General features: G+C 60.6%; 10 protein-coding genes and 1 non-coding gene across 11 annotated transcripts; 6 read left to right on the top strand and 5 right to left on the bottom strand.

Moving 5' to 3' along the window:
* The first annotated feature begins 5,808 nt into the window (after window positions 1–5,808).
* Window positions 5,809–5,901, top strand: A1Q1_t477. The gene has a single exon. It is a non-coding gene; the product is annotated as a tRNA-Thr (tRNA).
* Window positions 5,902–6,127: 226 nt separating this feature from the next.
* A1Q1_04152 (lipase) lies at window positions 6,128–7,695 on the top strand (the record flags this gene model as incomplete). The annotated part of the gene is made up of 3 exons (XM_014322529.1): window positions 6,128–6,694; window positions 6,772–7,625; window positions 7,665–7,695. 3 exons carry the CDS (start codon window positions 6,128–6,130, stop codon window positions 7,693–7,695), a joined length of 1,452 nt encoding a protein of 483 aa, XP_014178004.1.
* Window positions 7,696–8,029: 334 nt separating this feature from the next.
* On the bottom strand, window positions 8,030–8,702 carry A1Q1_04153 (uncharacterized protein; the record flags this gene model as incomplete). Its single annotated transcript, XM_014322530.1, has 2 exons — window positions 8,030–8,051; window positions 8,098–8,702. The coding sequence occupies 2 exons, from the start codon at window positions 8,700–8,702 to the stop codon at window positions 8,030–8,032; spliced, it is 627 nt and encodes a 208-aa protein (XP_014178005.1).
* A 265-nt stretch (window positions 8,703–8,967) lies between these two features.
* A1Q1_04154 (ribosome biogenesis-related protein) lies at window positions 8,968–10,535 on the top strand (the record flags this gene model as incomplete). The annotated part of the gene is made up of 3 exons (XM_014322531.1): window positions 8,968–9,154; window positions 9,197–10,148; window positions 10,217–10,535. 3 exons carry the CDS (start codon window positions 8,968–8,970, stop codon window positions 10,533–10,535), a joined length of 1,458 nt encoding a protein of 485 aa, XP_014178006.1.
* Window positions 10,536–10,767: 232 nt separating this feature from the next.
* A1Q1_04155 (uncharacterized protein) lies at window positions 10,768–12,138 on the bottom strand (the record flags this gene model as incomplete). The annotated part of the gene is made up of 4 exons (XM_014322532.1): window positions 10,768–11,583; window positions 11,644–11,836; window positions 11,881–11,896; window positions 11,949–12,138. The coding sequence occupies 4 exons, from the start codon at window positions 12,136–12,138 to the stop codon at window positions 10,768–10,770; spliced, it is 1,215 nt and encodes a 404-aa protein (XP_014178007.1).
* A 2,208-nt stretch (window positions 12,139–14,346) lies between these two features.
* A1Q1_04156 (B-type regulatory subunit of protein phosphatase 2A (PP2A), Rts1p) lies at window positions 14,347–16,774 on the top strand (the record flags this gene model as incomplete). The annotated part of the gene is made up of 4 exons (XM_014322533.1): window positions 14,347–14,370; window positions 14,571–15,251; window positions 15,302–16,501; window positions 16,565–16,774. 4 exons carry the CDS (start codon window positions 14,347–14,349, stop codon window positions 16,772–16,774), a joined length of 2,115 nt encoding a protein of 704 aa, XP_014178008.1.
* Window positions 16,775–17,137: 363 nt separating this feature from the next.
* Window positions 17,138–18,035, bottom strand: A1Q1_04157 (50s ribosomal protein l19; the record flags this gene model as incomplete). Its single annotated transcript, XM_014322534.1, has 2 exons — window positions 17,138–17,682; window positions 17,948–18,035. The coding sequence occupies 2 exons, from the start codon at window positions 18,033–18,035 to the stop codon at window positions 17,138–17,140; spliced, it is 633 nt and encodes a 210-aa protein (XP_014178009.1).
* A 98-nt stretch (window positions 18,036–18,133) lies between these two features.
* Window positions 18,134–19,553, top strand: A1Q1_04158 (B-type regulatory subunit of protein phosphatase 2A (PP2A), Rts1p; the record flags this gene model as incomplete). Its single annotated transcript, XM_014322535.1, has 3 exons — window positions 18,134–18,161; window positions 18,230–18,264; window positions 18,384–19,553. 3 exons carry the CDS (start codon window positions 18,134–18,136, stop codon window positions 19,551–19,553), a joined length of 1,233 nt encoding a protein of 410 aa, XP_014178010.1.
* Window positions 19,554–20,537: 984 nt separating this feature from the next.
* Window positions 20,538–21,549, top strand: A1Q1_04159 (uncharacterized protein; the record flags this gene model as incomplete). The annotated part of the gene is made up of 3 exons (XM_014322536.1): window positions 20,538–20,601; window positions 20,741–20,979; window positions 21,097–21,549. 3 exons carry the CDS (start codon window positions 20,538–20,540, stop codon window positions 21,547–21,549), a joined length of 756 nt encoding a protein of 251 aa, XP_014178011.1.
* Window positions 21,550–22,140: 591 nt separating this feature from the next.
* On the bottom strand, window positions 22,141–23,677 carry A1Q1_04160 (NADH-ubiquinone oxidoreductase; the record flags this gene model as incomplete). Its single annotated transcript, XM_014322537.1, has 3 exons — window positions 22,141–23,288; window positions 23,342–23,415; window positions 23,535–23,677. The coding sequence occupies 3 exons, from the start codon at window positions 23,675–23,677 to the stop codon at window positions 22,141–22,143; spliced, it is 1,365 nt and encodes a 454-aa protein (XP_014178012.1).
* A 279-nt stretch (window positions 23,678–23,956) lies between these two features.
* A1Q1_04161 (uncharacterized protein) lies at window positions 23,957–25,012 on the bottom strand (the record flags this gene model as incomplete). The annotated part of the gene is made up of 4 exons (XM_014322538.1): window positions 23,957–24,359; window positions 24,397–24,530; window positions 24,582–24,727; window positions 24,784–25,012. The coding sequence occupies 4 exons, from the start codon at window positions 25,010–25,012 to the stop codon at window positions 23,957–23,959; spliced, it is 912 nt and encodes a 303-aa protein (XP_014178013.1).
* Window positions 25,013–25,885: the final 873 nt, after the last annotated feature.

Consider the following 25,885-nt stretch of genomic DNA (forward strand, 5'->3'; position numbering starts at 1 on the left):
ATGGCTCAAGGGGGCAGGGGCCGAGGGGAGGAAGAGTCAGATTGGGGAGCGAGTGCCGCGCGCGCGCTGGGCGCTGGGCGCTGGGCAGCAAGGGATACAGGGCACACCCTAGGGTCTGCACACCACTCTCCACGCTAGTACGCCCAACCAGCCAGCCAGCCAGCCAGCCAGCCAGCACGCCTCCGCCAGCACCTGCCACCCCGAACATTGACATGCATGTGTCCTGCAAACTACTAGAGCACCAGTTAGCATGCGAGTGGTTGCCATGCATTCAGTAGTCCAGCTGAAGAACAACAGAATCATCGGAATCGTCCCAACCTGAGCTTCTCAAGACACACGCAGCCTTATCCCAGGGCACCTTCATTACAACCCAGCACTACGCCGGCCGGGCCGCCATTAGTCAGTCCATCACACACCCATTACCCCGCCAGCTCGGTTCAAGGCAATCACGGCAGCTACGGCTCATCCGCCATGTACGGCAGCCTACTGTTATGCTGTTACGATGGACAAAGCAAAGCAGCACGGGCAGCGGGCAGCGGGCAGCCCAGCAAACTCTTGCACCGCAACAGTCAGCATCAGACTTGCTCGAGTGACCAGCTGTGACCGTTCCTCGTAACCCGTCCCCTGTGCCCCGCGGTCGCTCATGTCCTTCCCCGCGAACAGTCCGAGCGTCCAGTGTCTGCGCACATGCACGCCCCCCCCCCCCCGCCCGGCTTGCTCTGCACCCCGCAGCTCCGCAGTCCGAGAGTGTGTCGCATGCAAATTCTTCTCCGACAGGGTGTAACACATGTACACACATGTTCATTTGTTCGCCCGTCAAGGCAGATCTCGGCGCTGCATGGAAGAAGCTCCGTGATCCTGTGCCAGAACACTGCACGCTGCACACTCTACGTGCAGATGCATGCAAAAGCTTGAGCTTGTCCCCGTCGTCGGTCGTCGCACTTACGAAAGTCCCTGGGCTAGGCCCGGCGCAGGACCCGCGGCAAGTTGATGCAACAAGCTCAGCCAGCCACGTGGGGGCGAGGAAGGTGAAGCAAGCTGAAACGGGCCCCTGACCCGCGTACACGTCCAAGGTCCAAGTCCTGCAAACGACGCGTCGTTCCGTTTAACCTGTCTGGCGTCTGGAGCCGCTTTGCCTCCCCTTGCATCATGCACCTTCCGACATCTCCTACCAACAATCACCAACCAAGTACGAGCAGGTATTGCCCCGGTGCCTCAGCGTCTCGGGAGCATCGATGCTGTAAACGCTGCATCGCAAGCAGCACTGCACGGCTGCCCAAGCAAGGCACGTCCTGTTCTCGGGTTCAGCCCTGGTGTCCGCTGGTGTCCGCTGGTGTCCGCTGGTGTTCGCTTTCCAGCGCCATTCTGGTTCCTACGTGCGCGTACGCTCGCACACCCGCTGCATGCGCTGCAGGAGCCCGCCGCCTCCAGGCAATCAGGCCATCAGGCATAAGGCCATAGGGCTCCAAGGCGAGGCAGCAGGCGCTGAATTGTTTGGCCAGACAGGCAATCCATTAGCCCGCCCCGGTCACCCGATTCCGCGGCCTGGGGGTCCTGAAACTGACGGCATCGCGCGTCTCGCGGTCTCAACTCGCTCGCAGTCCTCCATCTCCCGCATACACCGCGTCGCTCGCATCGAAGGCTAAGAGCTTCCGCACGCGCGTCGCGTCGCGTCGCGTCTTGCCTTGATCTCTCGTACAAATGTCTGGTCTGCGACCGAGATTGGGGATGATGACCTGGTCGGAACCGGCTCAGCTGAACCCATCGTGAAACTGTGCCGCTGGGCGTAGATCGCGTAGAGCCGACAGCCCTTGCCGCCGTGTTGTCCTATCGGCTGATCGGCTTACTGCATCTGGATGTGCATCCTGCACCAAGTGCCGCGGACAGTACCGGCTCAATACTCAATGTGTGTGCCGGAAGCAAACACGAGGTGAGACAGATTAACTGCAGTATTTACAGTATCTGCGGGTTACAATACGTCCTGTTTTATGAAACTGGTGATTCTCTGTTTTCTTTTCTGCATCCGGCCCGGCCCCGGCCCTCTTACTTTCTCCTCGTGTGAAGAAGAAAAAGTAAACGCTGTGCGAATGCAGGGCTCAAACGCAAGCTATGTGCAGATCTGCAGAATAGAATCGGTGCTGTTCGCTGCTCGCGCTGTTCCGGGTGTCTTGACAGGAACACGAGCTAATCGGTTCAGGCACCTGGCCACCCGGGGCGGCCGGAGGGGCCGGAGGGGCCGGAGCGCTATCATGGCTAATGCATCACGGGCCACTTGGAACGTAGCGCGTAGCGGAGCGAGCAATACAGGAGGCCGCGGCGCGTACGGGTGAGGCGGCGCCTCACATTCATCCATTCTCCACCGTTGGCGCCGCCGTAAGCCAAGGTGAGCCAAGCTGAGCCAAGCTGAGCCAAGGTGTTAGTAACCGCTATTCTTCGGCTCGATCGCGATCGGTACTGAGGCTGCGTTGCAGGCCGCTGTCTGGGCCACACTCGAATGTCTCGATACGACATTGCCTCGATCCCGGAGCACGCCCGGAGGACGCACGCAGGTACGCAGGACGCACGCAGGTACGCAGGACGACCCACTAGAGGGTCGTCGGTGTCAGACTCTGAATGGAAAAGAGGCGTACGCACGCCTGAAATACCACCCGAGACCCGTACTCACTTCTACGGACGCAAATGTTCTTCAAAATTGTGTCCAACCTTTGGCGCTTTGGCGCTCTGGCGCTCTGGCGGGCCTGGCGGGCCTGGAAAGCTGGGACACGGGCTCAAGGACAGCGGCCCGGATCGAGCACAGTGTCCAACTGACGAGCCACCGTGTCTCGAACAAGGACAAGGCAAGAAGATGATGTAATCCACCCCCTGCTATGAGGCGCGCCGACCCACTGTAGCCCAATGTGGCCCGGTGTCCTGGGCCGCGCTGGTACATGAGCCCACTGCGGCCCTTGTTGAACAGTCGGACAGATGGACAGTCGGATGGACAAAAGGACGGAGTGTCGCGGCGTCTGCTCTGCCATTCACGCACGTACGGCGCGTACGGCCGACACAGGTGATCGCGGACCGAGTCCGAGACTGGCCGAGCGGCGTGAGCGGCGTGAGCGGCGACACATGCCTCATTTCCCAGTAGTGATGCAGGTCAGCCACTCCATATGAGTGTCCGCTAATGTCGCGAATTGAACGCGACGGAAGGCGAATTCGATCACGCGCCCGCCCATTGGGCCCACACTTCGGACCGCGTCTTTGGTGGCTAGGGACGGTGCTGGAACCGGACTCTGAGGCTCTTGCGCGCACTAGTTGGGCTACTGGTGCTGGCTTGCTCTGGCTTGCTCTGGCTTCATTGGAGATCGAGGAGAGGACGGGCCGCGGGCCAGCCGGATAGGAGCTTAGGCTGTCCGGCAGTACCAACTGTGGGCTATACTAGACTGGACAGGCTTATCTGACCTTTTTGTCCTGTGTGGCGATCACGAAGCAAAGGTAGAGGAAAGTTTGACACCGTGCTTCTGCAAGCGAATCCCCCGACGCGAAGGCCAAAGGGTCCGCAATACCATGTCGCACTCCCAGGGCTTGACTGGTCGTACTCCTTTACTCTCTTCACGTTCCTTCGTATGCCGTTTGGACTCCTTCGTGTTTCGTGGCCCAGTTGCGCGGCGCATGACAGGTGGTGGCCAAGGGGGAGTGCCCCATGCTAAGTCAGGGGCAGACTGGCGGTTGCGAGATCGCCCCGAAAGTGACAAGGTCGCGTAGCCTCAGCGGCGATGGGACAGCAATGGCACGATGTCGCCTGGCGGGGGACGCAGGGGGAGAGGTATACGCACTCCCACAACGGGAATCAGGTGGAATCGAACGCTTCGTGCCTTCGCTTCATCCTTTGGCTGGCATCTACGTCCTGGCGGGCGCACAGGCCAGTCAGATCGCGAGCACGAGGTGCGATAGGGCTCCTCGATGCGCCAGAAGCCGCAGAAGTTCCTCGGGGGTCGGAGCAAGGGACAATTGGAGTGAGATGCAGAACATGAAATGCAGGGAGTGGCAATCCTTCGTCGATCGCGCGGCAGGTCGATCGCCTTGTCCCCGCTCGAGAGATGGGTCAATCGCCGTAGAACAAGAGCTTGTGGGCACATGGGCAGACCTGGTCACAACGGTTTGGCGGCATGTGGGACATAAGAATGCTAGAGGTGCGACGGGTGAGGCATCGTGTGGTCTCTTGCGTTGTCCTTGTTCCTCCACCCGACTCACTCTGACACGGTACCGCCGACACATGTCCACTTTGTTGCCGACACTTGCGCGGCATCGAAGCCTTTGTTAGCTGATGGGGATCGCATCAACAAAGGATGCTGCATAGAGTGAGCCGCGTCCAGTCTTTGCAGCTCGCGACCGGGGCCAGAGGAGTGCCTATCTGTAACAAGCTTGATAGAGACGTTTCATTTGGGACGACCAGCCGGACCAGGAGTCTTGGTGATGCTGCGACACCTTCTATTGCTGGAGGCATCTGTAGTTCGGAGAGTGCCTGCATTGTCATCTGTAGGAAACACTGAGCGCTTACCTGTCGCGGCTGATGCAAGTCCGTGAGCTGAGAGGTTATAAGCTGATACCCTCTGAAGAAGCTGAACGCACCACTCATCATAGCAGGCCGCTCGACCTGGAACATCGGTGAGTCTCCGACTCACTCAGCCCCATAACTTCCTCAGGAACGCCAGACGAGACACGGCGAATGTACCAGCGGAAAGCTGCCCATTCGGCGTGGACCGGCCGTCTTTGACCTGAAGGAGCCAGGCGATTGTATCCACCTGATGGTATCTGATACGACCAAGCGATGAAATCTCCGAGTAGCTGAGTCCCGGCAGATACAGGCGAGTTCAACACTCACTCAGTCGTCTGCGGCCCCCACGTTTCCAGTCGGGGAAAACGCGATTGCATCGGCGGAATCCAGCTTCTGCCCCGCGCCATGGAATTGTGGAGTGGACCCCAGTCCTGCGATAGCTGACTGAAGTTTACTCGTGGGGCCTGCGAGAGCCCACAAAGCCGGCAGTAGATGCGCTGCTCACAGGGCAAGAGCTACGCAAGCGGACGAGCTTTCTTGACGTGCAGAGGGGCAAAGCGTAGTTCTTCTGAGGAGGTCAGTCACGCCGGTGGTCGGGCAACACCGCGATTCATCATCGAGGGGGGAGTTGACCGTAAGCGATCGACGAAAGTGGCAAACGAGCTGGCTCAGTGCACCCCCGAAGTGAGGGCTGAGCAGGCCGTCGGTCGAGCGATACCACTCACTCTTTTCCGCGGTGGAGCTCAAGCGAGTCGTCCCCCTGAGCGGCTGACAGCACGGCAGTGTCATCAGGGTATATGTACGGTGAGTTCAACCTCACTCAGCCCTCACGAATGCTCCAGGCGCAGACGCCAGCACACGCTCTGGGAACAACGCGATTTAATCAGTAAGCCCAAGGCTGACTTGTAGCGGCGCCCTCGCTCCCTGGAACTGGACACATGTGATTCCCCGTTTCACGCAGCAAGCAGCTCCTCCCTACATGGGAACACAGTGACGACCCAGCAACAAATGCAACTGCACCAGGTGCCGGTCTGATTCCAATGACGGCAGGGGTGGTACGCCCGGTTACCACAGTTTCTAATGACAGCCAGTGGTACCACCCGACGGCCAAGCCTCCGCCGGGACAGCTACGAAGAACGGAGTGCCACACAACGCCACGTGGCTCCTGGCCGCTAGTGTGCCAAACAGCCTCGGCTGAACATCGCCTTGCCTTCTTAGTTCAGTGGCTAGAATTTTCCACTAGTAGTGTCTCTTCGAGTCTTGCTATGGAACGGTCACCCGTTCGATTCGGGTAGAAGGCAGCATCTAGCAATCCTTTTTGGATCTGCTCTCGCCACTCCCCGTCCTATTGTGTGTTCTTCGTGCCCCACGCTTCACACATCCCCACCAACGAACTAACGCCTTCTCAGCGCTCCGACCCTTCGCCATCAGCACACACAAGGGTTACATGCATAGCGGTGGCACATTTGGATGTCACAACATCTCGTGCTAGAGTTACGTCACGAGGTCAAATAGGTCCCGGTTATCTGCGACCCCTATCAGTGGGGAGCCGTAGGAGCGCGCTCTTGCCACCCAACACCCCACCACACTATGTGGATCCCGTTCGCCGCGCAGCTATCACTACTGGTGTCGCAGCGTGTGCTCGACAGCGCCCCCAACGATGAGAGCTCTGGGAGCGTCTCACTCGCGCCGCGGCACGCGCACGTCGCCAGCTACAACCAGAGCCAGCCTCTGCTCTTCCACTCGAACCCGAACACGTTCTCGATCAACTCCGACCCGCTCGTTCTGAAGACGCGCAAGGTCAAGATCCGGCGCGCGCGGAGCAGGCCGCCGCACATGCTCTCATGGGCGCGGTCTGTCAAAGACGCGCGCGAGGGCCGCGTCAACGCAAGCGGCTGGATCGCGCCAAATATCAACACCGCTGCGCTGCCATTCGGAGCTTACGCGGCGGACGGCGACGGTGGCGACGGTGACTGGGACGACGTCGAGGTGGACGCGCCAGACGTCACCGACCGTCAAACGCTCCTTACTCTTGCAAAGATGAGCAGCAATGCGTACACGACCCCGGACGAGAGTAACTGGTGGCCACTCAGCAAGTGGAACAACGGGACCGGTTACGGCTGGGAGCCCGATGCTGACGGCCTGAGAGGGCACATCGTAAGCTGACATGCCGATGCTAGCTGACTCTCCAGTTTGCTAACGCCGACAACACTACTGTTGTCATCGCCATCAAGGGCACGTCAGCCGGCGTTCTCGGCTCTGGCGGTCCGACAGCGAAGAACGACAAGTTCAATGACAACCTCATGTTCTCGTGCTGCTGTGCGCGAGTAGACTTCTCATGGTCGACCGTGTGTGACTGCTACGCGGGCTCGTACAAGTGCGAGCAGCAGTGCGTCGAAAACGCCCTCGTCGAAGAGTCCGTCTACGCCTCGGTCGGAACCAACCTGTACAACAACGTGACCTACATGTACCCGGACGCCAACATCTGGCTGACGGGGCACTCGCTCGGCGGCTCTCTGTCCGCGCTGATCGGCTCGGCGTTTGGCGCTCCGGCCGTAGGGTTCGAGGCCCCCGGCGACCGACTCCCGGCTCGGCGCTTGCACCTCCCCGGCCCGCCCGCTATCCCGCCAGAGCTCTCGGGGATTACGCACGTGTACCACACCGCGGACCCGATCCCGATGGGCGCCTGCACCGGTGCGTATTCGGGCTGCTATGCTGCGGGCTTCGCGCTCGAGTCCAAGTGCCATACGGGCGAGACCATCCTGTACGACACCGTGACGGTGAAGGGATGGAGCGTCGATGTGCGCACGCATCGCATCAGCGAGGTCATCAACCGCGTGCTCGCCGACCCCTGGCCGGTCGGCGACGATGACGGAGACGGCGACAAGAAGCCGAAGGAGCCGCCCAAGCCTGGTCCGGGCGACGGTGACGACGACGACGATGACGACGACGATGACATTCCCGGCTGGCCGTGGAGCAACTGGTGGGGGTGGGGCAACAAGCCCCGCACCAAGAAGCCCAAGTGGAACCCGCACGGCGGTGTGCCCAAGGCCAAGCCAGAGGAAGACTGTGTTGACTGTTACAAATGGTGAGCTAGGCGGATGAATTGCTGAGCTGACGAAAACAGGGAGTTTGGCGATCATTGGGATGACAAGTAGAAGTGAGGCGCACATCTAGAAGGGCGCCTATGCGCGAGCGATTGCATTGTTGTTTATTGTTGTAGTGAATGAAAGAAGTGTATGCACGTAATGACCCGTCAATGCCTGCTCTGAGTGACTGTGTTTCGTAAGCCAGACGAAAAGCTGTCCGGTCGATCGAGGGCAACACCGGGCGCCTTCTATCCTGCCACTCGAGGTGATTTAGTTGGTCAGTGTCCGACGTTCTGGCTCATTGAGCACACGAGGAGGACTCCCTGCCTGCGTATCACTCCCATGCACAACCAGAGACGGCTTTTTCGGAATGGTATCGATGCATAATGGTGATATGGATGACTTAGTTGACGAGGAGGTTGGATCTGGACGGGGTCAGCTCCGACACTCAAACAAACGGCAAGGACATACCGGTGGAGGGTGGCAAGCTTGTGCACCTCCTCTACGCGCTTGAAGACCTCGCTCTTTCCCTCGAGGGTGAGGAGGATCTCGCGAGCAATGCGGTCGGAGAACTTGGCCTGGGACCCACGGCTCCTCTCAGCAGTCGCGATGAGGTTCTGGATACCGATCCGTGTCCTCTGGCGCGTGTTGAGGGCACGGGGGGTGTAGACGTTCTTGGGACCCTTCTTCATGGTGAGGACGCGGAGAGAGGGGGCAGCGAGCTCAATGGCCTTCTTGACCTGCGGCACGGGGGGCGCGTTCGTCGCGGCCTGGACCGAGGCGAGGATGGCGGCCATCTGCTTCTGGGCCGCCGTCTTCTTGCCGCTGTGCATGAGCAGGTTCGTGAAGAGCTCGAGCGTCGGGTCGACCTCGGCGGGGAGGATACGCGGGCGGTAGCCGCGAATGTTGTCCTGCGTCGCCGTCTCGGTCTGTCCGAACGGAGAGGCGGCGGCCGTTTGCGTGCCCGTGATCTTGGCGAGGTCGGCGAAACCGTTCATGCGGACGGGGGCAGAGGAGAAGAGTCGCCGGGGCGCGGCGGCGGCAGCCGCGAGAGCCGAAGCGCGGGGTCGGAACATGGCGATTGGGATCGACTGTGGTAGAAAGAGTGTGTCGAACGCTTGCTCGGCGAAAAGTCCAACCCGGAGCAGAGAGCAGCAAGCAGAGAGAGAAGAGACGGCGGCGGCGGGCTAGCGGTGGAAAAGTCAAAAGTCTCCCACGGTCACCCGTCAAAAGTTGAGCATTGGTACCTGGCCGCCGCCGTGAAGGGCCAAGTGTAAGATTTGAGCAGCGGAGAGCGGCAACACGATCTTCACACTACACACAACACAAGCATACACCACGATGGTTACCAAGAAACGCACTTCAGACGCGGCGGAGCTGCCGAACAAGGCCGCCGACCGCGGACAAGACACCGCCCGACCGATCCAGGAGGACGACGAGATGGGAGAGTTCGAGGACCGGTGGGAGGACGAGATTGAGGAGGAGGTTGTGGACAAGGATGTCATGGAGGAGGACGAGGACGGAGATGGTGAGCTTGCAAATACTCTGGCCGTTAGCTGACAAAACGCAGACTTTACGCCGGCCCAGGAGGACGAGGACCCGCCCGAGCCGAAGCGCCAGACGTACCTGCCTGGCGTGACGATGGGAGAGGACGAGCAGCTGATTGCGGACAACTCGGTGTACCCGTGCCTGCACTCTCTGTCGTATGCGTGGCCGTGTCTCTCGTTCGACGTGCTGCGGGACAACCTGGGCGAGGACCGGACGACGTTCCCGCAGACGGCGTGGATCGTGACGGGCACGCAGGCGGGCGAGGTGCCGGGACAGGGACGGGCGAAGGACGAGCTGGTCGTCATGCGCCTGTCTGGGCTGAGCCGGACGCAGTACGACGACGACTCTGAGGGCGAGGAGGACAACGACGAGGTGGACGAGGACGCGCGGCTCGACTTCCTCACGTTCCCGCATGTGGGCAGTGTGAACCGCGTGCGCGCCGCGCCGGCGCTTGCAGGCGGAGCCGTGCCGGACCCCTACCACGTTGCGTCGTGGAGCGAGACGGGCAAGGTGCACATCTGGGACGTGCGGCCGCTGATCGACACGCTGAGCGGGCCCAGCAAGCCGCGCCAGAAGACGCCCATCCACACCATCACGGCGCACGGCAGGGCGGAGGGTTTCGCCCTCGAGTGGGGAAACTCGGGCCTGCTCTCGGGCGACATTGACGGCAAGATCTTCCACACCACCCTCACCCCGACCGGATTCAATACCTCGGGCGCCTTCACGTCGCACACCTCGAGCGTCGAGGACCTCCAGTGGTCCCCCTCCGAGAGCACCGTGTTCGCCTCGGCGAGCGCGGACCAGACCGTCCGTATCTGGGACATTAGGACCAAGGGCCGCAAGGCCGCCGTATCCGTCAAGGCGCACGACGACGACGTCAACGTCATCTCCTGGAACAAGAACGTCGACTACCTCCTCGTCTCGGGTGGTGACGAGGGCGGCCTCAAGGTCTGGGACCTGCGCATGTTCAAGGGGTAAGTGACTTTTTCTTTCCAGCTACGTTCTCCTCCGGACTCGCAAGCTGACAAGACAGAACGCCCAGCCCCGTCGCCCACTTCACCTGGCACACTGCCCCGATCACATCGGTCGAGTGGCACCCGACCGACCCGTCCGTCTTTGCGGCGTCCGGGTCCGACGACCAGGTCACGCTCTGGGACCTCTCGGTCGAGCCCGACGAGGAGGAGCGCAACGCCGAGGCCCAGGGCCCCGACGGCAAGCCGCTCGACGTCCCGCCCCAGCTCCTCTTCGTCCACCAGGGCCAGAAGGACGTCAAGGAGCTCCACTGGCACCCCCAGATCCCCGGCATGGTCCTCACCACCGCCGCGGACGGATTCAACGTGTTCAAGACCATCTCGTGTTAATTAGAGCCTAAACAGTTAGCATTAGATAGTTGGCATACCAGCCGATCTTGTAGTAGACACAGTTAATATGGATTCCGGGCAGTCATTAGAGCCAAAAATTGTCGCTGCACCGAGGTACACAGAAATCGCTACGATACATCAAGGGGCACACAAAAGGCGAGTCCAAAAAATCTAGTGCTCTAGTTTTAAAATTCACTGTTCTCTCGTCAGCTTTCGAGCGCGGTCTAGCAGCTCACGTGCTGGAGGTCCTTACCAGCTCGTCCCTCTCCCTCTCTTGCGTCTTGACCTCTTTCGGAGTCTGCTTGGCGAGATCCGCACCGACGGCAGTCGTGACGACTTTCCCATTCGGTTTCTCCTCGAGCGCAACATCAGGCGCGAGGCCGAGGTATCGTGCCGTGAAGACGCGCATGATGCTGATCCACCGCCTGCACGTGGCGAGATCGAGCGCGTCCTTGTTGTCTGCCATCTTGTGCCATACGTCGGGAAAGGGCACGGGAATGAGGTGCAGAATAGGAACCCCGCGCTGGAGGAAGGGCCGGTGGTCGTCGTCAATATGTCCCCCGCGGCCGAGGGCGTTGAACCAGCTGTCATCCCCCTCGACCAGCTTGTTCTTCCTCAGGTACGCATCGATGTCCTCGAGCTCGCGGAACATCCACTCTGTGTTCTTGTAGTGGCTCGTGATCTGGGGTGATTTGGCGCCCAGCAGGTCCAGGAGCACTAACACGTCGATCGTGTCCAGCACGCTGGGGCTGCCCCTCCGCCGGCTCAGGGGATGCGTGTCGGCCAGCGGCGTCACCTCCCATACCTCAGCGAGGTTGCGCGAGCCGTACACCGAGTCCGTGGACGTCCACTGGTGGAAGGCCTCTTCGCCATCGAAGAAGACGAGCTGCAGCGACACCTCGCTGTCCTCGAGCTCGTCGACTGTCGCACTCAAGCGGGGGTTGCCCGCCTTGATGCGCTCCGCGCGCGCCTTCATCAGCGGCGTCAGCGCCTCGGCAATGTCGAGGAGGTAGGCGCATGGCGCGGCCGAGTCGGTCGCACCGATAAACTGATGTCAGCTTGGGCCCAAATGCGAAAACAGCTGGGGGAGGGAAAGAGGTGGACTCACGTCCTGGCCGTCAAACCACTTCGAGTCAAAGTGCGCCGACAGCACTAGACGCCGCGGAGCGTCCGGATCAAAGGTGTAGACGAGGTTTGTGAACTCGCGCTCGCCCAGCGGCGTGTTCTCCTTGTGCGCGACTTTCTCCTCTGCCCAGCCCAACCCCGTCATGACAGAGGACAGGTATTCCTGGACTTTGGTGCTGCTCGTTAGCTTTCACGCAGACAATATCAGCTGATGACGCACTTGTTCTCTGTACCGGCTGCATGTCAGCTATGGCAGAGCGAATGAAAGCTGCGGACGGGGTCACTCACATACTCTTGGGACGAGCAGGTGTTCCATGTGTCCCGCATCTACCGCTGGCCATTCTGGCGGGTCGAGCTTCACGATCGCCTCGACCTCCACGTCCGTCAGCAGCCGGAAGTCCCGCCTCTCAGCGAGCGCGACGCTGAGCAGCAGCAGGAGGCCGGCCAGCATGCTCCACAGTTGCAGTGGCCGTCGCATTTTGACAAAGGTGGGTAAAGGTGTTGCAACGTTGCAACTTCAACTTTGGCTCAGGTCGACGCGTCAGGTCCATGTGTCTGAGGTAGCGCCCATGACGGCGACCGGCCAACGGAGGTAAATCAGCCCCGGCGAGCGCACCAACTTCGCTCCGGCGACCTCCGGGTCCTAAGTAGCCTTAATTTGACGACACTGACGCTCCGCTCCGCTCTCCACATTGCGCGCATGCGCTGCTCCAGCCGGTGATCTCTTAGCTCCTATGCGTTTGAGGAATGCATTCTACTGCGGCCTGTTGGTGGGACCGGGATCCCACCGACGACGCGGCCGCCCGACGTCGCCTTCCTTTTATGCTATCATTTACTCCTCGTCCTCGTCGGCCTGGACGTACTTGCCGCGGATGTCCTTCCACTGCTTCTGTGAATAGTTAGCTTAGCTCTGCATGGCTCGAAGCTGAGATAGGTGCGCCCAGGCGGTCACCAGACGCTCCGAGCCTGTGACGTCTTCGGCCCGCATCTCCTTGCGATCGACCGTCGCCGTCCTACTCACGCCCTTGTTGTGCCTGTCCCAGAACTCGGAGGTGATCTGGTCGAAGCCGATGGAGAAGGCGAAGGCACCAATGAAGATGGTGGGGACGAACACCGAGTTGCGCCTGAAGAGGAGGTTGTAGATCTGTTGTTGCAATCGAAGGTCCATTCACAGGTAGCAATCGCAATTCCCAAGCAAGCATTCCACACGTATCCAGCAGTCCATCACGTCCCAGATCCAGCAGTCATCACGATTGTTCCAAGAGCATCGTTGCACATCGTAGCGAGGGCACAAGTAGTAGCCGAGTTGACGTTCGACATTCGGGAACAGCAAAAAGCGGAGCAATCGGAAGTTATCGGAGCGGTGGGAAGCATTCGAAGCGGTTTAAACAAGAGAGCAGCGTCAGCATACATGCACGTCGTCGGGGAGGTTGTTGAGGGCGACTCACGGCGGACATGGCGGAGGTGGGTGGGGAGGAAGGTCGGAGACGGAGAGGTGAGGTTGGAGGGGGGGGGTTGCTGAAGCAGAGCCGTCGATGGATGGCCTAGCGGTAGCGAGTCGCAGCGCACGGAAAGCTCAGCTGAGATGGATGATGCCACACGGTATTCCGCCGAAAGACCGAAAACAGACGAGATGCCGGCTGGGCAGGCGAAGCGAGGCACGGGAATGGGAGACTGGGAATGTAATGGAGAGAGGTAATTGAGTGGTGGACGGGATTAGGAAGCCGGGGCTAATGAGGAGGTCACTAAATAGAAAGGGGGTGATGGGTGACGGTACGCGGGTAAAAGCAGTGTGTATAGTGGTGGTGGCTGCGGCCAACGGACAAGCCCAGGCAGGCCAGGCAGCCAGGGGTAATCAAGAGACGTGCCCTGGCCCAACGACCCTCACTATCCGCGCGCGCCTCGAACCTGAGCGCTGAGCGCTGAGCGTGTGCATGCAGTCCCAGCGCGTGAGCCTGAGCCTGAGCCACCCAACACACACCATCCACCACACCCCCGACACGTATGGCGCCAGGCGATACAGGCGTCAGGCCCCTCCCTCCCTCGCCATCCAACCAACCCCATCCACAGATCGGAAGAGCGTCGTGTAGGGAAAGAGTGTAGATCTCGGTGGTCGCCGTATCATTAAAACGGCCCTCCATCCATCTCCTTTACATCGTAACAACCATCGACTTGCTCCATCCTTCAAACCCCCCTCTCCATCCTCGCCTTCCTCCTCTCCCCCGCCCCGACCCCCGCGTCCGCCGCTTCACCAGCCTTTCGCCCCCCCGTCAGTTCCATTCCCACAGGGAACCCCGCATCAACCACCCAAACACCTTAAAGGGCCCGCGCGCGACACAACCCAACACACACCCTCGACCGGCCTCCCCCCCTCTCGACTCTATCCTCACGTCCGACTTTGACCATCAACACCACTTTCCATCCTCGTCCAGACCATCACTCCAACCTTCCCATCCGCATAGATCGCCCCTCGCATCACTCGTCGCATCCGGCAACCGCATCGGAAAGCGATAAACACGAATTCCACATCGGACCATTCCGTTTGAGAGTCAGTGCCAGCGCACGCACACACCTTTGAGCGCTGTTCCTAGGCTTCCTCGAACAAGCCCAAGTAACCCAGCTCCCGCGCCTCAACTGGAATCTCTACCGTTTCTGCTACGCACAGCGCTAGTCACACATCAGCACGATGAAAAACTTGAAGAAGGCTATGGTAAGTTTACTCTCTTGTTCGAGCTCGTAATGGGATGTGCTCCCAGTGTCTGCGCGTCCAACGAAGACGACAAGGTAATATTGGATGGGGGCGAACGCCACGGTATCGACCACCATGGATATCCTCGCGTCCTCTCGCCCATGTGCTATAGGCGCCCGAGCTCGTGAACGTGGACAATAAGCCCGCTAACACCACCTCAGCTAAGGACAAAGAGCGCCGGCTCGGATGGGAAGACCAAGCAGCCGACAAAGTCTTCAAGCGGATCATCAGCTACTCCTGCCGCACCTGCTAACAGTGCCGCCGCCACCCCGAACGCCAGCGAATCTGCCGGTTCCTCGACTACTGGCGCGCCTCTGACCCCGCGCCGTTCCCCCGTTTCCGACAAGACCGCCCCTGCCCCTCCTCTGGTCATCATATCTGGTGCCCCCCAGCAGCCTGCTGCCAACTCTGAGATGCCGGCCGACCCGATTCCCCACTCCCCTCACAACCGTAGCTTTGGCTCGCCTGATCGCCCTCTCGGCCCCGATGGCCAGCCGACGCCGCCGAAGGCCGGCAACCCCCTGAACCGTCTGCGAGGACCCAAGGACACAATCCCTATCGTTGGCAAGACCCCGCGCAAGCAGCGCAGCTCGCGTTTCCACGTCACGGAGCGTGTCGACATTGAGAAGCTTGCCGGATTCAACGAGGTCAGACCAGAGGACCGTAACGACCTGTTCATCCAGAAGTTACAGCAGTGCCGCGTCGTCTTCGACTTTAACGATGCTTCGCTGGAGCTGAGGGGCAAGCAGGTCAAGGCGCAGACGCTGCACGAGATGCTCGAGTACATTACTCAGCAGCGTGGTGTCATCACAGAATCTATCTACCCGGAAGTCGTGGGCATGGTGAGTCGTCATCTTGGTCAACATCTGCGCAGCATTGCTCACCATCTTAGTTCGCCGCCAACCTTTTCCGCTCGATCCCACCACAGGTGAATCCCACCGGCGATGCGTTCGACCCGGAGGAGGATGAGCCCGTGCTCGAGCTCGCTTGGCCCCATCTTCAGATTGTTTACGAGTTCTTCCTCCGTTTCGTTGAGAGCCCCGACTTCAACACGAACATTGGCAAGCGTTACATCGACCAGCAGTTTGTCCTGTCGCTCCTCGAGCTCTTCGACTCGGAGGACCCGCGCGAGCGCGATTTCCTCAAGACCACCCTCCATCGCATCTACGGAAAGTTCCTGAACCTCCGTGCGTTCATCCGTCGGTCTATCAACCATGTGTTCTTCCAGTTCGTCTATGAGACGGAGAGGCATAACGGCATCGCGGAACTGCTCGAGATTCTCGGATCGATCATCAATGGCTTCGCCCTGCCGCTCAAGGAGGAGCACAAGATCTTCCTCACCAGGGTACTCATTCCCCTCCACAAGGCCAAGTCCCTTGCGCTTTACCACCCTCAGCTCGCGTACTGTGTTGTCCAGTTCCTCGAAAAGGACCCGACCCTCACCGAGGAGGTCATCCTCGGACTGCTGCGCTACTGGCCCAAGGTCAACTCGCCCAAGGAAGTCATGTACCTTAACGAGGTCGAGGAGATTCTCGATGTCATCGAGGGCAGCGAATTCGCCAAGATCATGCACCCGCTGTTCTCGCAGTTGGCGAGGTGCATCAACAGCCAACACTTCCAGGTTGCTGAGCGTGCCCTCTACTACTGGAACAACGAGTACATTGTGAATCTCATGGGCGAACACATCAACGTCATTCTCCCGATTGTTTTCCCCGCGCTGTACCACAACTCGAAGCAGCACTGGAACCGGACGATTCACGGAATGGTCTTCAACGCGCTCAAGCTGTTCATGGAGATCAACCCGACGCTGTTTGACGAGGTTCAGCACAACTACAAGCAGCAGCGCAAGGAGGACTATGAGAGGTCATGCCAGCGGTACGAGGAGTGGCTCACGCTGCGCGACCAGGCGATCGCCAACTACAAGGCCAGCGGTTCCACGCAACCCATGCCCGCTATGCTCCGCGAACCGCCTCCTCCTCGGCCTGAGCCGTTTGAGGATGACGGGGATGGATCAGTGGACCTGACAGCCAACGGCTTTGACCCCAGCGAGAGCTTCACGCTGGACAGGTCAATCGCCGAGGATGTCGTTCCGGTCGCTGATCCGGGCATCGAGCGCAGCGTGAGTACCTCTGAGCTACTCAGCTAACCTGTCTAGCCCAGCAGTCCCACCGTGTCTGCGACGGGTGTACCTGGGAGTGTGAATGCTGCTGTGGACGTGGCGTCTGATGCTGCCTTCGAGCCTACTTCTTCTGGGCCGATGCGACGAAAGTCGGTCCTGCCCATTGATCCCTCTGTCATGCGGGATCTGGAGGCCCACCGTAGCCTCGAAGCAGCACAGGCGGCGGCAGCTCAGGCTTCCAGCTAAACAGACAGGCATAGCGTTAGAATAGACAAGAGCATCGGCTCTTCCTCTCCTCTTTAAACCTCCTTTTCCCCATTTCCTCTCAGCATCTCAACCTTTCAATGTACCTTATCGCCCCCGGTCGGGCTCCAGCACCACTTGCTGGTGCACAAAGATTCCTTCATAGCGACCCTCCTCTCATTCCTTGTTTGCGGACCGCCCACCATATAGATACCCTTCCCACCCCCTTATTTCTATTATCAAACAGTCTGCCTTCTGCAGCTGAGCATTGATTGGACAAGACTTAGTTAGACCACGCTGGATTGTACACTATGCATGCCGCGTGTCCGGTGATAAAGATCTACACACGAGAGAGAGAGAGACGTCTTACTTCCTTCCCTTGCCCTTGCCCTTAGCGGCCTTACCGCCGCCCTCCTGGGCGGCATGGGACTTGAGGGCAGCCGCGATCTGGTGCATGATATCAGGCCTGTCGCGGAGGTAGTTGACGCGTGCGCGACGGAGGTCGCGGATCGTGTCCTTCTTCCTGCCCTCGGCACGGCGGATGATCTTGATCTCCTTGAGCAAAGGCGAGCAGACCTTGAAGCTCATCTCGGCGCCAGTCTGCTGCACGACGTTGCGGAGCGTGAAGCTCGTGTCGACGCCGCGCCGGCGCACAGCCATCAGCACGCCCGAGAAGAGCGTCGAGTTCTTCTTCTCCGGCCCCGTCCAGGTCGTGACACTCAAAACGGAACCGGTCTTGAGCCGCTGCGGACCCCGGCGCGCAAACAGGTCCAGCAGGCCGCGCTGGTCGTACTGCTCCCGAAGCGTCTTGTTCACGTGCTCCACGACACTCCAGCCGTTCTTCGGCTTGAGCAGAGACGGTGTCGGGATCGGCGTCGGCGGCTTGACAACGACACCAGCGTTGAAGGGGTCTGCATGTCAGCTGAAGCGTCCGAAGAGTATAAAGCTGAGAAAGGAGACAATGTGTATCCGGAAGTAGCTATGTAGGCTGTCCAGCATTGCGGCAGCGCACGCAGTACTCTACCAGCCTTCCAAGAGGCTCCCTGTAAAGTTGCTCTGAGTTGCTTGCCCGTTGACAGTCTCCGTCGGACGTCGAGCCAACTTCGGCACCCCTCGCAAGCCCAGTTTCCGGACTTTTGCTCGATCGCCTCGAAAAGTGTGTTTTCGGCTACTCACATCCCTCAGATGCCCGGGCGGACGAAGCGAATCCTCGTGACGGCCCCGCGGGAAGGGCGCGGAGCATGTCGACAGCGCGGCGAAGCATGGCGATAGCGGGGTGGTGGTGTCAGAGTAGCTTGCAAGGCGAGCAAGCGTGCTTCGGGCTGGGCTCGACTGCAACTTCGGGAGAGAAAGTCAGGATCGATGCCTCGAAAGTCGGGCCTATCACCACGTGAGGGGCTATATTCACACCTCATTGCGTTTCGCCACCAAGCACGCTGCGTAGGACTCACTAACCAGCCAGCGGTCAGCCAGCAGCCAGGCTAAGGGCCCAGGTATGTCGTCTGTGGATTGGCTCTGCAATCAAACCAAGGACGGCGGACGAGATTGAACAACAACAACACCCAACTTGCACTCGTGAACGTGGACAATAAGCCCGCTAACACCACCTCAGCTAAGGACAAAGAGCGCCGGCTCGGATGGGAAGACCAAGCAGCCGACAAAGTCTTCAAGCGGATCATCAGCTACTCCTGCCGCACCTGCTAACAGTGCCGCCGCCACCCCGAACGCCAGCGAATCTGCCGGTTCCTCGACTACTGGCGCGCCTCTGACCCCGCGCCGTTCCCCCGTTTCCGACAAGACCGCCCCTGCCCCTCCTCTGGTCATCATATCTGGTGCCCCCCAGCAGCCTGCTGCCAACTCTGAGATGCCGGCCGACCCGATTCCCCACTCCCCTCACAACCGTAGCTTTGGCTCGCCTGATCGCCCTCTCGGCCCCGATGGCCAGCCGACGCCGCCGAAGGCCGGCAACCCCCTGGTTTTAATCGCGCACCCGCCCTTGAGCGCCGAGCTCGGCGGTAGCGAGACGGAGCACACAGAGCGCGCAGAGGGGTACACTCTCTCGCTGGAGGCGGGCCGCTTCGAGCTCGCGCTCGAGGTGCTCCGCGACGATGAAACAGAAGACGTCGGCAGGCGCGGCGGCGGGGGACGCGGCCGCGGCGCCGGTACCAGGGGCCGGAACACGGGGCGCAACGGCGGCGGCCGCCGGAGGAAGGAGCCCGGGCCCGAGCCAGAACGCGAAGTCAAAATCCTCCTCCGCCGCCCGGAAAAGGTCGAGGAGCCCTCTCCCCCCTCGCCCGAGGTGGCTGTAGACGAGTCTGGGGACACGACCGGCGACTCGCCCTTCACCCGCCTTCGCCCCACGCCGCAGTCGCAGGCCCATCTCCCCCGTCCCACCGCTGTTTCCACCAAGGCCCACCCGGCCCAGCCTCAGCAGCAGCCGAAGCAGAAGAACAAGGCAAACGACGATCGCTCCGACACGGGCCGCAACCGTGGTCGTGGCAAGGGACGGGGTGGTCGTGGCCGTGGACACTATGGCGGCGGCTTCGTCCTCCTCCAGCGCCCCGACACGCTTGTGCACCACGTCGGCCGTGGCGAGTTTGACCGCAGCGGCGGGCAGCTCGGCGGAGGCAGCGGCAACAATGACAGCAACGCGAACCAAAACAGTAACGCAGCTGCTGGTGCCGGACCCGGACCGGCTGGCTGGCGCCGCGCGTATGCCAGCAACGACGAGCCGCCCCCGCCGCAACGCAACAAGGTCGTGCTCCTGCAACGCCCCCGCTGATGGACATTGAACTACCCATACGCTAATCCCCTCGCCGGCTGTTTCTGCAGCGGCACTGCGTCTGCTCTGTGCTCCGGAGAGCAAACCATTCTTCGAGTCTGGCCACCCACGACCCCATGCCCCTGGGCAACACCGTGACCCCGCCTGCGATACGAAGAGTTGTAATCGCGCTGGCTCTGTTGGCTCTGTTGGCTCTGCTCACTACCCCGCTCGTCGCCACGGAACTCCTCGTCGACTGGTGACCCCGTCCCACTGTCTCTCCAGCGGTTCAGGCTGGCGGGGACCGTGTGATCCATGCGTTCCAGAGCAAAGCGAGCACATAGCCCAAAGCCAAGCGCAGCATGACTCCCTTTCAACAGAGATCCAAGAATTCCATATTTGTTACCCACACCCTTTACCAGCGAACCCCCAAGTGCCGTCTGGCATCCGTAGTAAATGCAGCGGTGAGAAGACGACGATGCATGGCGAGAATGCCGAGCCAATGAGTGTCACCTTGTTGCAGCGCCTTCTCCGACTGACCTCGCTCTCGTCTGCAAAGGGGGGCTCAGACTCCGCCATGCACGTTTGCACCTGTACCGCCTGTACGCATCGTAGCGGTCCGGAGCCTGCGCTTCTGCATCCTGCAAGCACGCTTCGAAATTTGGGTGTAGTATGACGTATCGGCACGCGGTGGCCGTATAGGGAACCTACGAGCAGCCCACCGTTGCCCACAGTCTGCATGCACAGTGAGAACTGACTAACAGGGCGGGCAGCGCGGCAGCGCGGGCAGGCGCGCCAGGGCAGGATACCGGGGGAAAATATGACGCGTGACTTCGATGTGGTTGTCGGACGGCCACAACAAAATCACAGCTGTGTACGGCGGCGCCAGCCTAGCCCAGTGTGGTTCTGGCCGGGCCGGCCGGGGATCAACTTGCGACCAGATTTTCTGTCCACAATCCCACGACTTTCCCTACACATTCTCCACATCCTCCACAACCACAACCAATGTCGGACGCTAAGGAACTCCAGGTCGAGCTGAAGCAGGACGTCGCCGAGGCTATCCAGAAGGGTGAGTTGCTGTCACAGGCAGAGGCCGTTTCCCACCAGAGTTATCTGCAATGCAACCTAGAGGCTTGACACCCGTGCAGTGTCCATCCGGCACAAGCAGAAGGCAGCTGTCCGTATAGAACCCAGCTGACACCCCGCAGCCACGCGCGAGAAGGCCGTCCGCATCGAGCGCTTCGTCGCGGAGCAGAACAAGAAGCTCCTCGACGAGATCCGCCCCAAGCTCAAGGACGTCAAGGGCTTCTGGACCGTTGCGCTGCTCAACCACCCGCTGCTGAATGCGCGCGTCTCGGCCGTCTCGGACCGCGATGCGCTGCAGCATCTCCGCGACATCGAGCTCGTCCAGGACCCGAAGGACCCGCGCGAGTACGAGCTTGTTTTCGTGAGTAACGTCGAGGGTTGCGGCAGCGGCCCCCTGGAATAATCGAGCCTAGGCTCCCCCAACCCTCTGGTCTTCTTGACAGCTGTTGTGAGCTCGTGGACAATAGCTGACACGCAGCACTTCGACGAGAACCCGTACTTCACCAACAAGACGCTGTCGAAGAAGTACTCTCTTCCCTCCGGCGTCGAGTCGGGTCCTACGGACGGCACGATCTCCGAGGCGCAGCTCGAGTTTGACGACGACGACCTGGTCGCGGGCGTGACGACCATCGACTGGAAGCCCGAGCACGACCTGATCGCGAAGCACCCGCGCGGCGAGCCGACCGAGGACGCCGAGGACTTTGAGGGCGACCCGGGCTCCTTCTTCCACTACTTCACGCTCGAGGGCGACGCGGACCAGATCGGCACCGTCGTCCAGGACATCCTCCAGGACCCGCTCGAGGCGTTTGAGGGCGGCGACATGGGCGAGTTTGACTTTGACGAGGACGAGGACGACGAGGATGACGAGGAGGGAAGCATCGACCTCGAGGAGGAGGAGGAGCCCAAGAAGAAGAAGCAGCGCAAGGACTAAAGCTTGGCACCTACGCGACGAGCGCGACGAGCGCTCCGAAGAAGGGAGCGCGAGGAGCGTGTGGCTTCCTGTCCACGAGCAGTCTCGTTCAACTCACCAGCTTGACGAGAGGCTCGATGTTAAAACGCAGCGCATGGACTCTTTCCCTTCTTACCTGTCCGCTGTCTATTTCTTTTAAGTACCCAAACGTTCCGTAATCCCTTCTATGCCTGTGCTGCCTGTTTTGCCCTTGTTCTCCGATGCCTGAGCTTTCTTTCTGCTGTCCGAGCTCTTGTGTGCGTGTGGTCCTGCAACTGGCTGATGTCACTGACCGCTGAGCACTGACGCTTTGGTCGATCCCATCTCGACAACTAACGGGACGGCTAGAAGGAGGCCAACTGATTAGGATCGCTCACTCGCTCACATTCCCAGCCAGTTACCAGACTGTTCGCTACGCTCCGCTTGGCTCACATACGGAGATGCTCACTGGCTCGCTTCGCTTCGCTTGCTCGCTCCCGGGCTATTTGGCTAATTTGTTTTGATGCATTGTGTAATCTATCCTACAAGCTCCCGACGTTTAACGAGACCCCTGACACTTTTTGTTGATTATGTTTACCTGTCGACCTCACCGAACACAAGGTCCATGGTTCCGATGATGGCGACGGCGTCGGGGAGGTAGGCGTGGCGCATCATAAAGTCGGCGCCGGCAAGGTGGGCGAATCCGGGGGCGCGGATCTTGCACTTGTAAGGGCGGTTTGATCCGTCAGAGACGAGGTAGACACCCATCTCACCCTTGGGCGCCTCGATGGCCGTGTACGTCTCTCCAGGGGGAACCGAGTAGCCCTCGGAGAAGAGCTTGAAGTGGTGGATGAGGGCCTCCATCGACTCCTTCATGCTGGCACGGGGAGGGGGGACAATCTTGTTGTCGTCCGTCTTGTACGCGCCGGCGGGCATCTTGTTCAGACACTGGTTGATGATGTTGAGCGACTCGCGGAACTCCTGCACACGGCAGAGGTAACGGTCGTAGCAGTCACCGTTCTTGCCGACGGGGACGTTGAACTCGACCTTGTCGTACGCGTCGTAGGGGGCAACCTTACGGATGTCCCACGGGATACCGGATCCACGGAGCATGACACCGGTGAACGAGTAGTCGAGCGCCTCCTGAGCAGTCACCTTTCCAATGCCAATGGTACGCTCCTTCCAGATACGGTTTCCGGTGATGACCTCCTCGATCTCGTCAACGCGCGAACCGAACTGAGTCGACCACTTGAAGATGTCGTCGAGCAGGCCGTGGGGGAGGTCGAACGCGACACCACCGGGACGAACGTAGGCGGCGTGCATACGGGCACCCGAGACACGCTCGTAGAACTCCATGAGCTTCTCACGCTCCTCGAAACCCCAAAGGAAGGGGGTAAGCGCACCAACGTCCATGGCGTGGGTGAGGACGGCCATGAGGTGGTTCAGGATACGGGTGATCTCTCCCATGAGGGTACGGATCCACTTGGCACGCTCGGGGACCTCAATGTTGAGCAGCTTCTCGACGGCGAGGGTGTACGAGAGCTCGTTCGTCATCATGGAAACGTAGTCGAGACGGTCGAAGTAGGGGAGAGCCTGGGTGTAGTTCTTGTACTCGATGAGCTTCTCGGTACCACGGTGGAGCAGACCGACGTGGGGGTCGGCACGGAGAATCTCCTCTCCGTTCAGCTCGAGGATGAGACGCAGCACTCCGTGCGCGGCGGGGTGCTGGGGACCGAAGTTGACTGATGTCAGCTAGGCTGCCGGGCGAGCGCGGCCGGTTCCACTTCCAACATACCGGTGAAGTGACGCATGTTGCCCTCCTTGCCCTCATGCTCCTTGAGGACCTCCTCGGGGGAGAGGTTGTGCAGGCTGTGTGGGTCAGCATTACGTCTCGGAACAATCTTCGTCGGGACAGAGCTCCGGGGGGCCGTCGGTGTCGATCCGGTGTTGTGTCTCTGTACGTCCGCGACGAAATGTCCGAAACTCACTCCTCGACGGAAGTAGTGTGCGTCGCGGGGGTGGACTTTCGCGGCTGCTGGACCTCGGAGGCGAACGAGCGGACGGCGAAGGGGGGCACGCGCTGCCTGGCGACGGGCGCCTTGGCGAGCAGGGGCCTCAGGTTGCGGAGCATGGCGGAGTCGGCGGGAGTGGTGTGTATGGACCTCTCGAGCGCGATGTCAACGAGCTACGCTGGTCAGCCCGCCTGCCTGCAGTGAGAGACGCTGGGCCGTTGAGCCAACCACGGCCCCGCCGATTCTAACGCCGTCCATGTGGCACCACCCCGTGTGTCACCATGCATGCTGTCTCCGTCCCGTCGGTTCCGCAATGCATCGCATGCATGCTGGCATTGCATACCGCGCCCGCGTCCACAGCTATAATACACATGCATAAAGGTAGGAGGAGAAACAGTCTAGAGATCCACAAGGCCCTGGTGCACGCCGACGCTACCCGACGGCCTTTGGTTCTCATCGCTCGCACGCCCGCTCACATCTGGCGTACGCCACGCGTTGACCTCGGCCCCAACGTCAGCCTCCTCATCGTCGTCGAGCGAGAAGCGCGACGCCGCCAGCCGGTCCTCCTCGTCAGGATCCTGGCGCAGGTGGTTGTATCCGTTCCGCTGGGAGCGGCGCTTGAACACGCCCCAGCGCGGCCGCGGCGCACCGCCCTCCTCGCCGTGTCCGCGGAACGAGGGCAGCTGCACTGACGGCTTGTGGAAATGGGGGATCGGGAACTGGTCCATGCCCCGGCGCCCGAGCTTAAAGCGGTTGTACAGCGTCTGTCCTGCGAACCACGACACGATAGCGACTGTGAGGCTGAGAGTCAGTTACCATCGGGCTGCACACAACTTACAATCCGACGAACGCCCACACGTGGTGGTTCTCCAGCTCGTTCTTGCGGTTCGTCGGGCAGGCGACGTGCGTCGGCCACTCGAAGAAGAAGTGGCACGCGTCCTTCCCTGGCGGCAGAGCGGCGAGCAGGCGCGGCTGCCCGGGTCCGAACTCAGTCTGGTCGCAGATGAACTGGGGTCAGCTCACCGATCTGTAAGATGCAGCTGCCATGCCATGCGCACCTTGATGGCCGTCGAGGCAAGCTCGTTCTCGTTCCGCGGGCACTTGGACCCGTTCGCGAGGAACATCATCGGCTGCTGAGTCGTGGGTGCGAGAGTCAGATTCGTGTTGACCTGGCTGTGATGTCAGCTTCGCACGCTATTCCAAGCATACCCAAGACTGAAGTCACCATGGTGCTCTCCTCCCTCGCGCTTCACGACGCCGCCGACCTTATCCGGGTCATCAACGTTCCACAGCTCGGACACGACTGAGCGGCACACGTTGAGCTTGTACACGGTGTCGTTGCTGCCCGAGTTGGCGACATAGTCCTGCTTCGCGGACGAGAGCGGGTTCAGGTCGAAGTGCGTCCCGTCCGCGAGCGTCAGTGTGCACGGCTTGTCGGGCTTCTCGTCGGACATGGCGGAGGTGGTGGTGGATGTGAGGAAGGAAGGAGACGCGTGCGTGATTGCGGACGAGGTCGAGCACTGACGTAGCTGGCCGGTCTACCCCGCGCTGCTGCGCTTGTGCCGCTGAGCGCGGGCCAGGCGGTGCATTCTCGATTGCGATGGCCGGTGGAAGCCGGGGGATCAGATAAGGCGGAGTGTCCCAGCTCTCCGTGGCCAGGAGTGGCCCCGCATTTCGTGTATGGTTTCATGCTCCTCTCCAGTGCCGTCCGGTCAGTCGTCACATCGCATGAAACCTAACTCTGTCGTTATCAAGAGAGCATGTGCGGCCAAATGCGGCCACTAGCTGCGAACGATGGTGGCGCCGATCGGCAGTCGTGACTGGTGACTCGAAAGCGGCATCTTACGACGCCGGAGGTGTCTCACGCCGCAAAGCCGAGCGCCAAGCACCCGGTCTTGGGTCGGCCATGTGATGCTTCTTTGCGAGATGCTAAGAATCACATGGGCTTGTCTTCGCGGCGATCTGGGGTGTGTGGGCCCGGTATGGAACTACTGTCACCGAGAGAGGGGGGCCAAGGCTCTTAACGTGCAGCCTTGGGCGGTGGTTAGTCACACCTGGGTTGTTGGGCGCGGGGCAAGACTCCGATCGCCACCGACTCATGCCTAGAACCACGGGCCATTCATGCTTGTCCCATAAGGAGACCGGTATCTCGGCGCCGTCGCTATGTCCAGCCTCTCCGGCTCGGAGAGTGCATCCCAGGTATTTGGTACCCAGGTGTATGTCGGTGCCGCGGCGCGTACCTCGGCGCGATTGTTTCTACTTGTGGAGACCGAGTCCGACCTTCCGCGATTGGCTGTTACAGCTCCAGTCCCTCACTCTGAATCGGT

Source organism: Trichosporon asahii, assembly GCF_000293215.1.
Source record: "Trichosporon asahii var. asahii CBS 2479 unplaced genomic scaffold scaffold00070, whole genome shotgun sequence".
Taxonomy (NCBI): domain Eukaryota; kingdom Fungi; phylum Basidiomycota; class Tremellomycetes; order Trichosporonales; family Trichosporonaceae; genus Trichosporon; species Trichosporon asahii.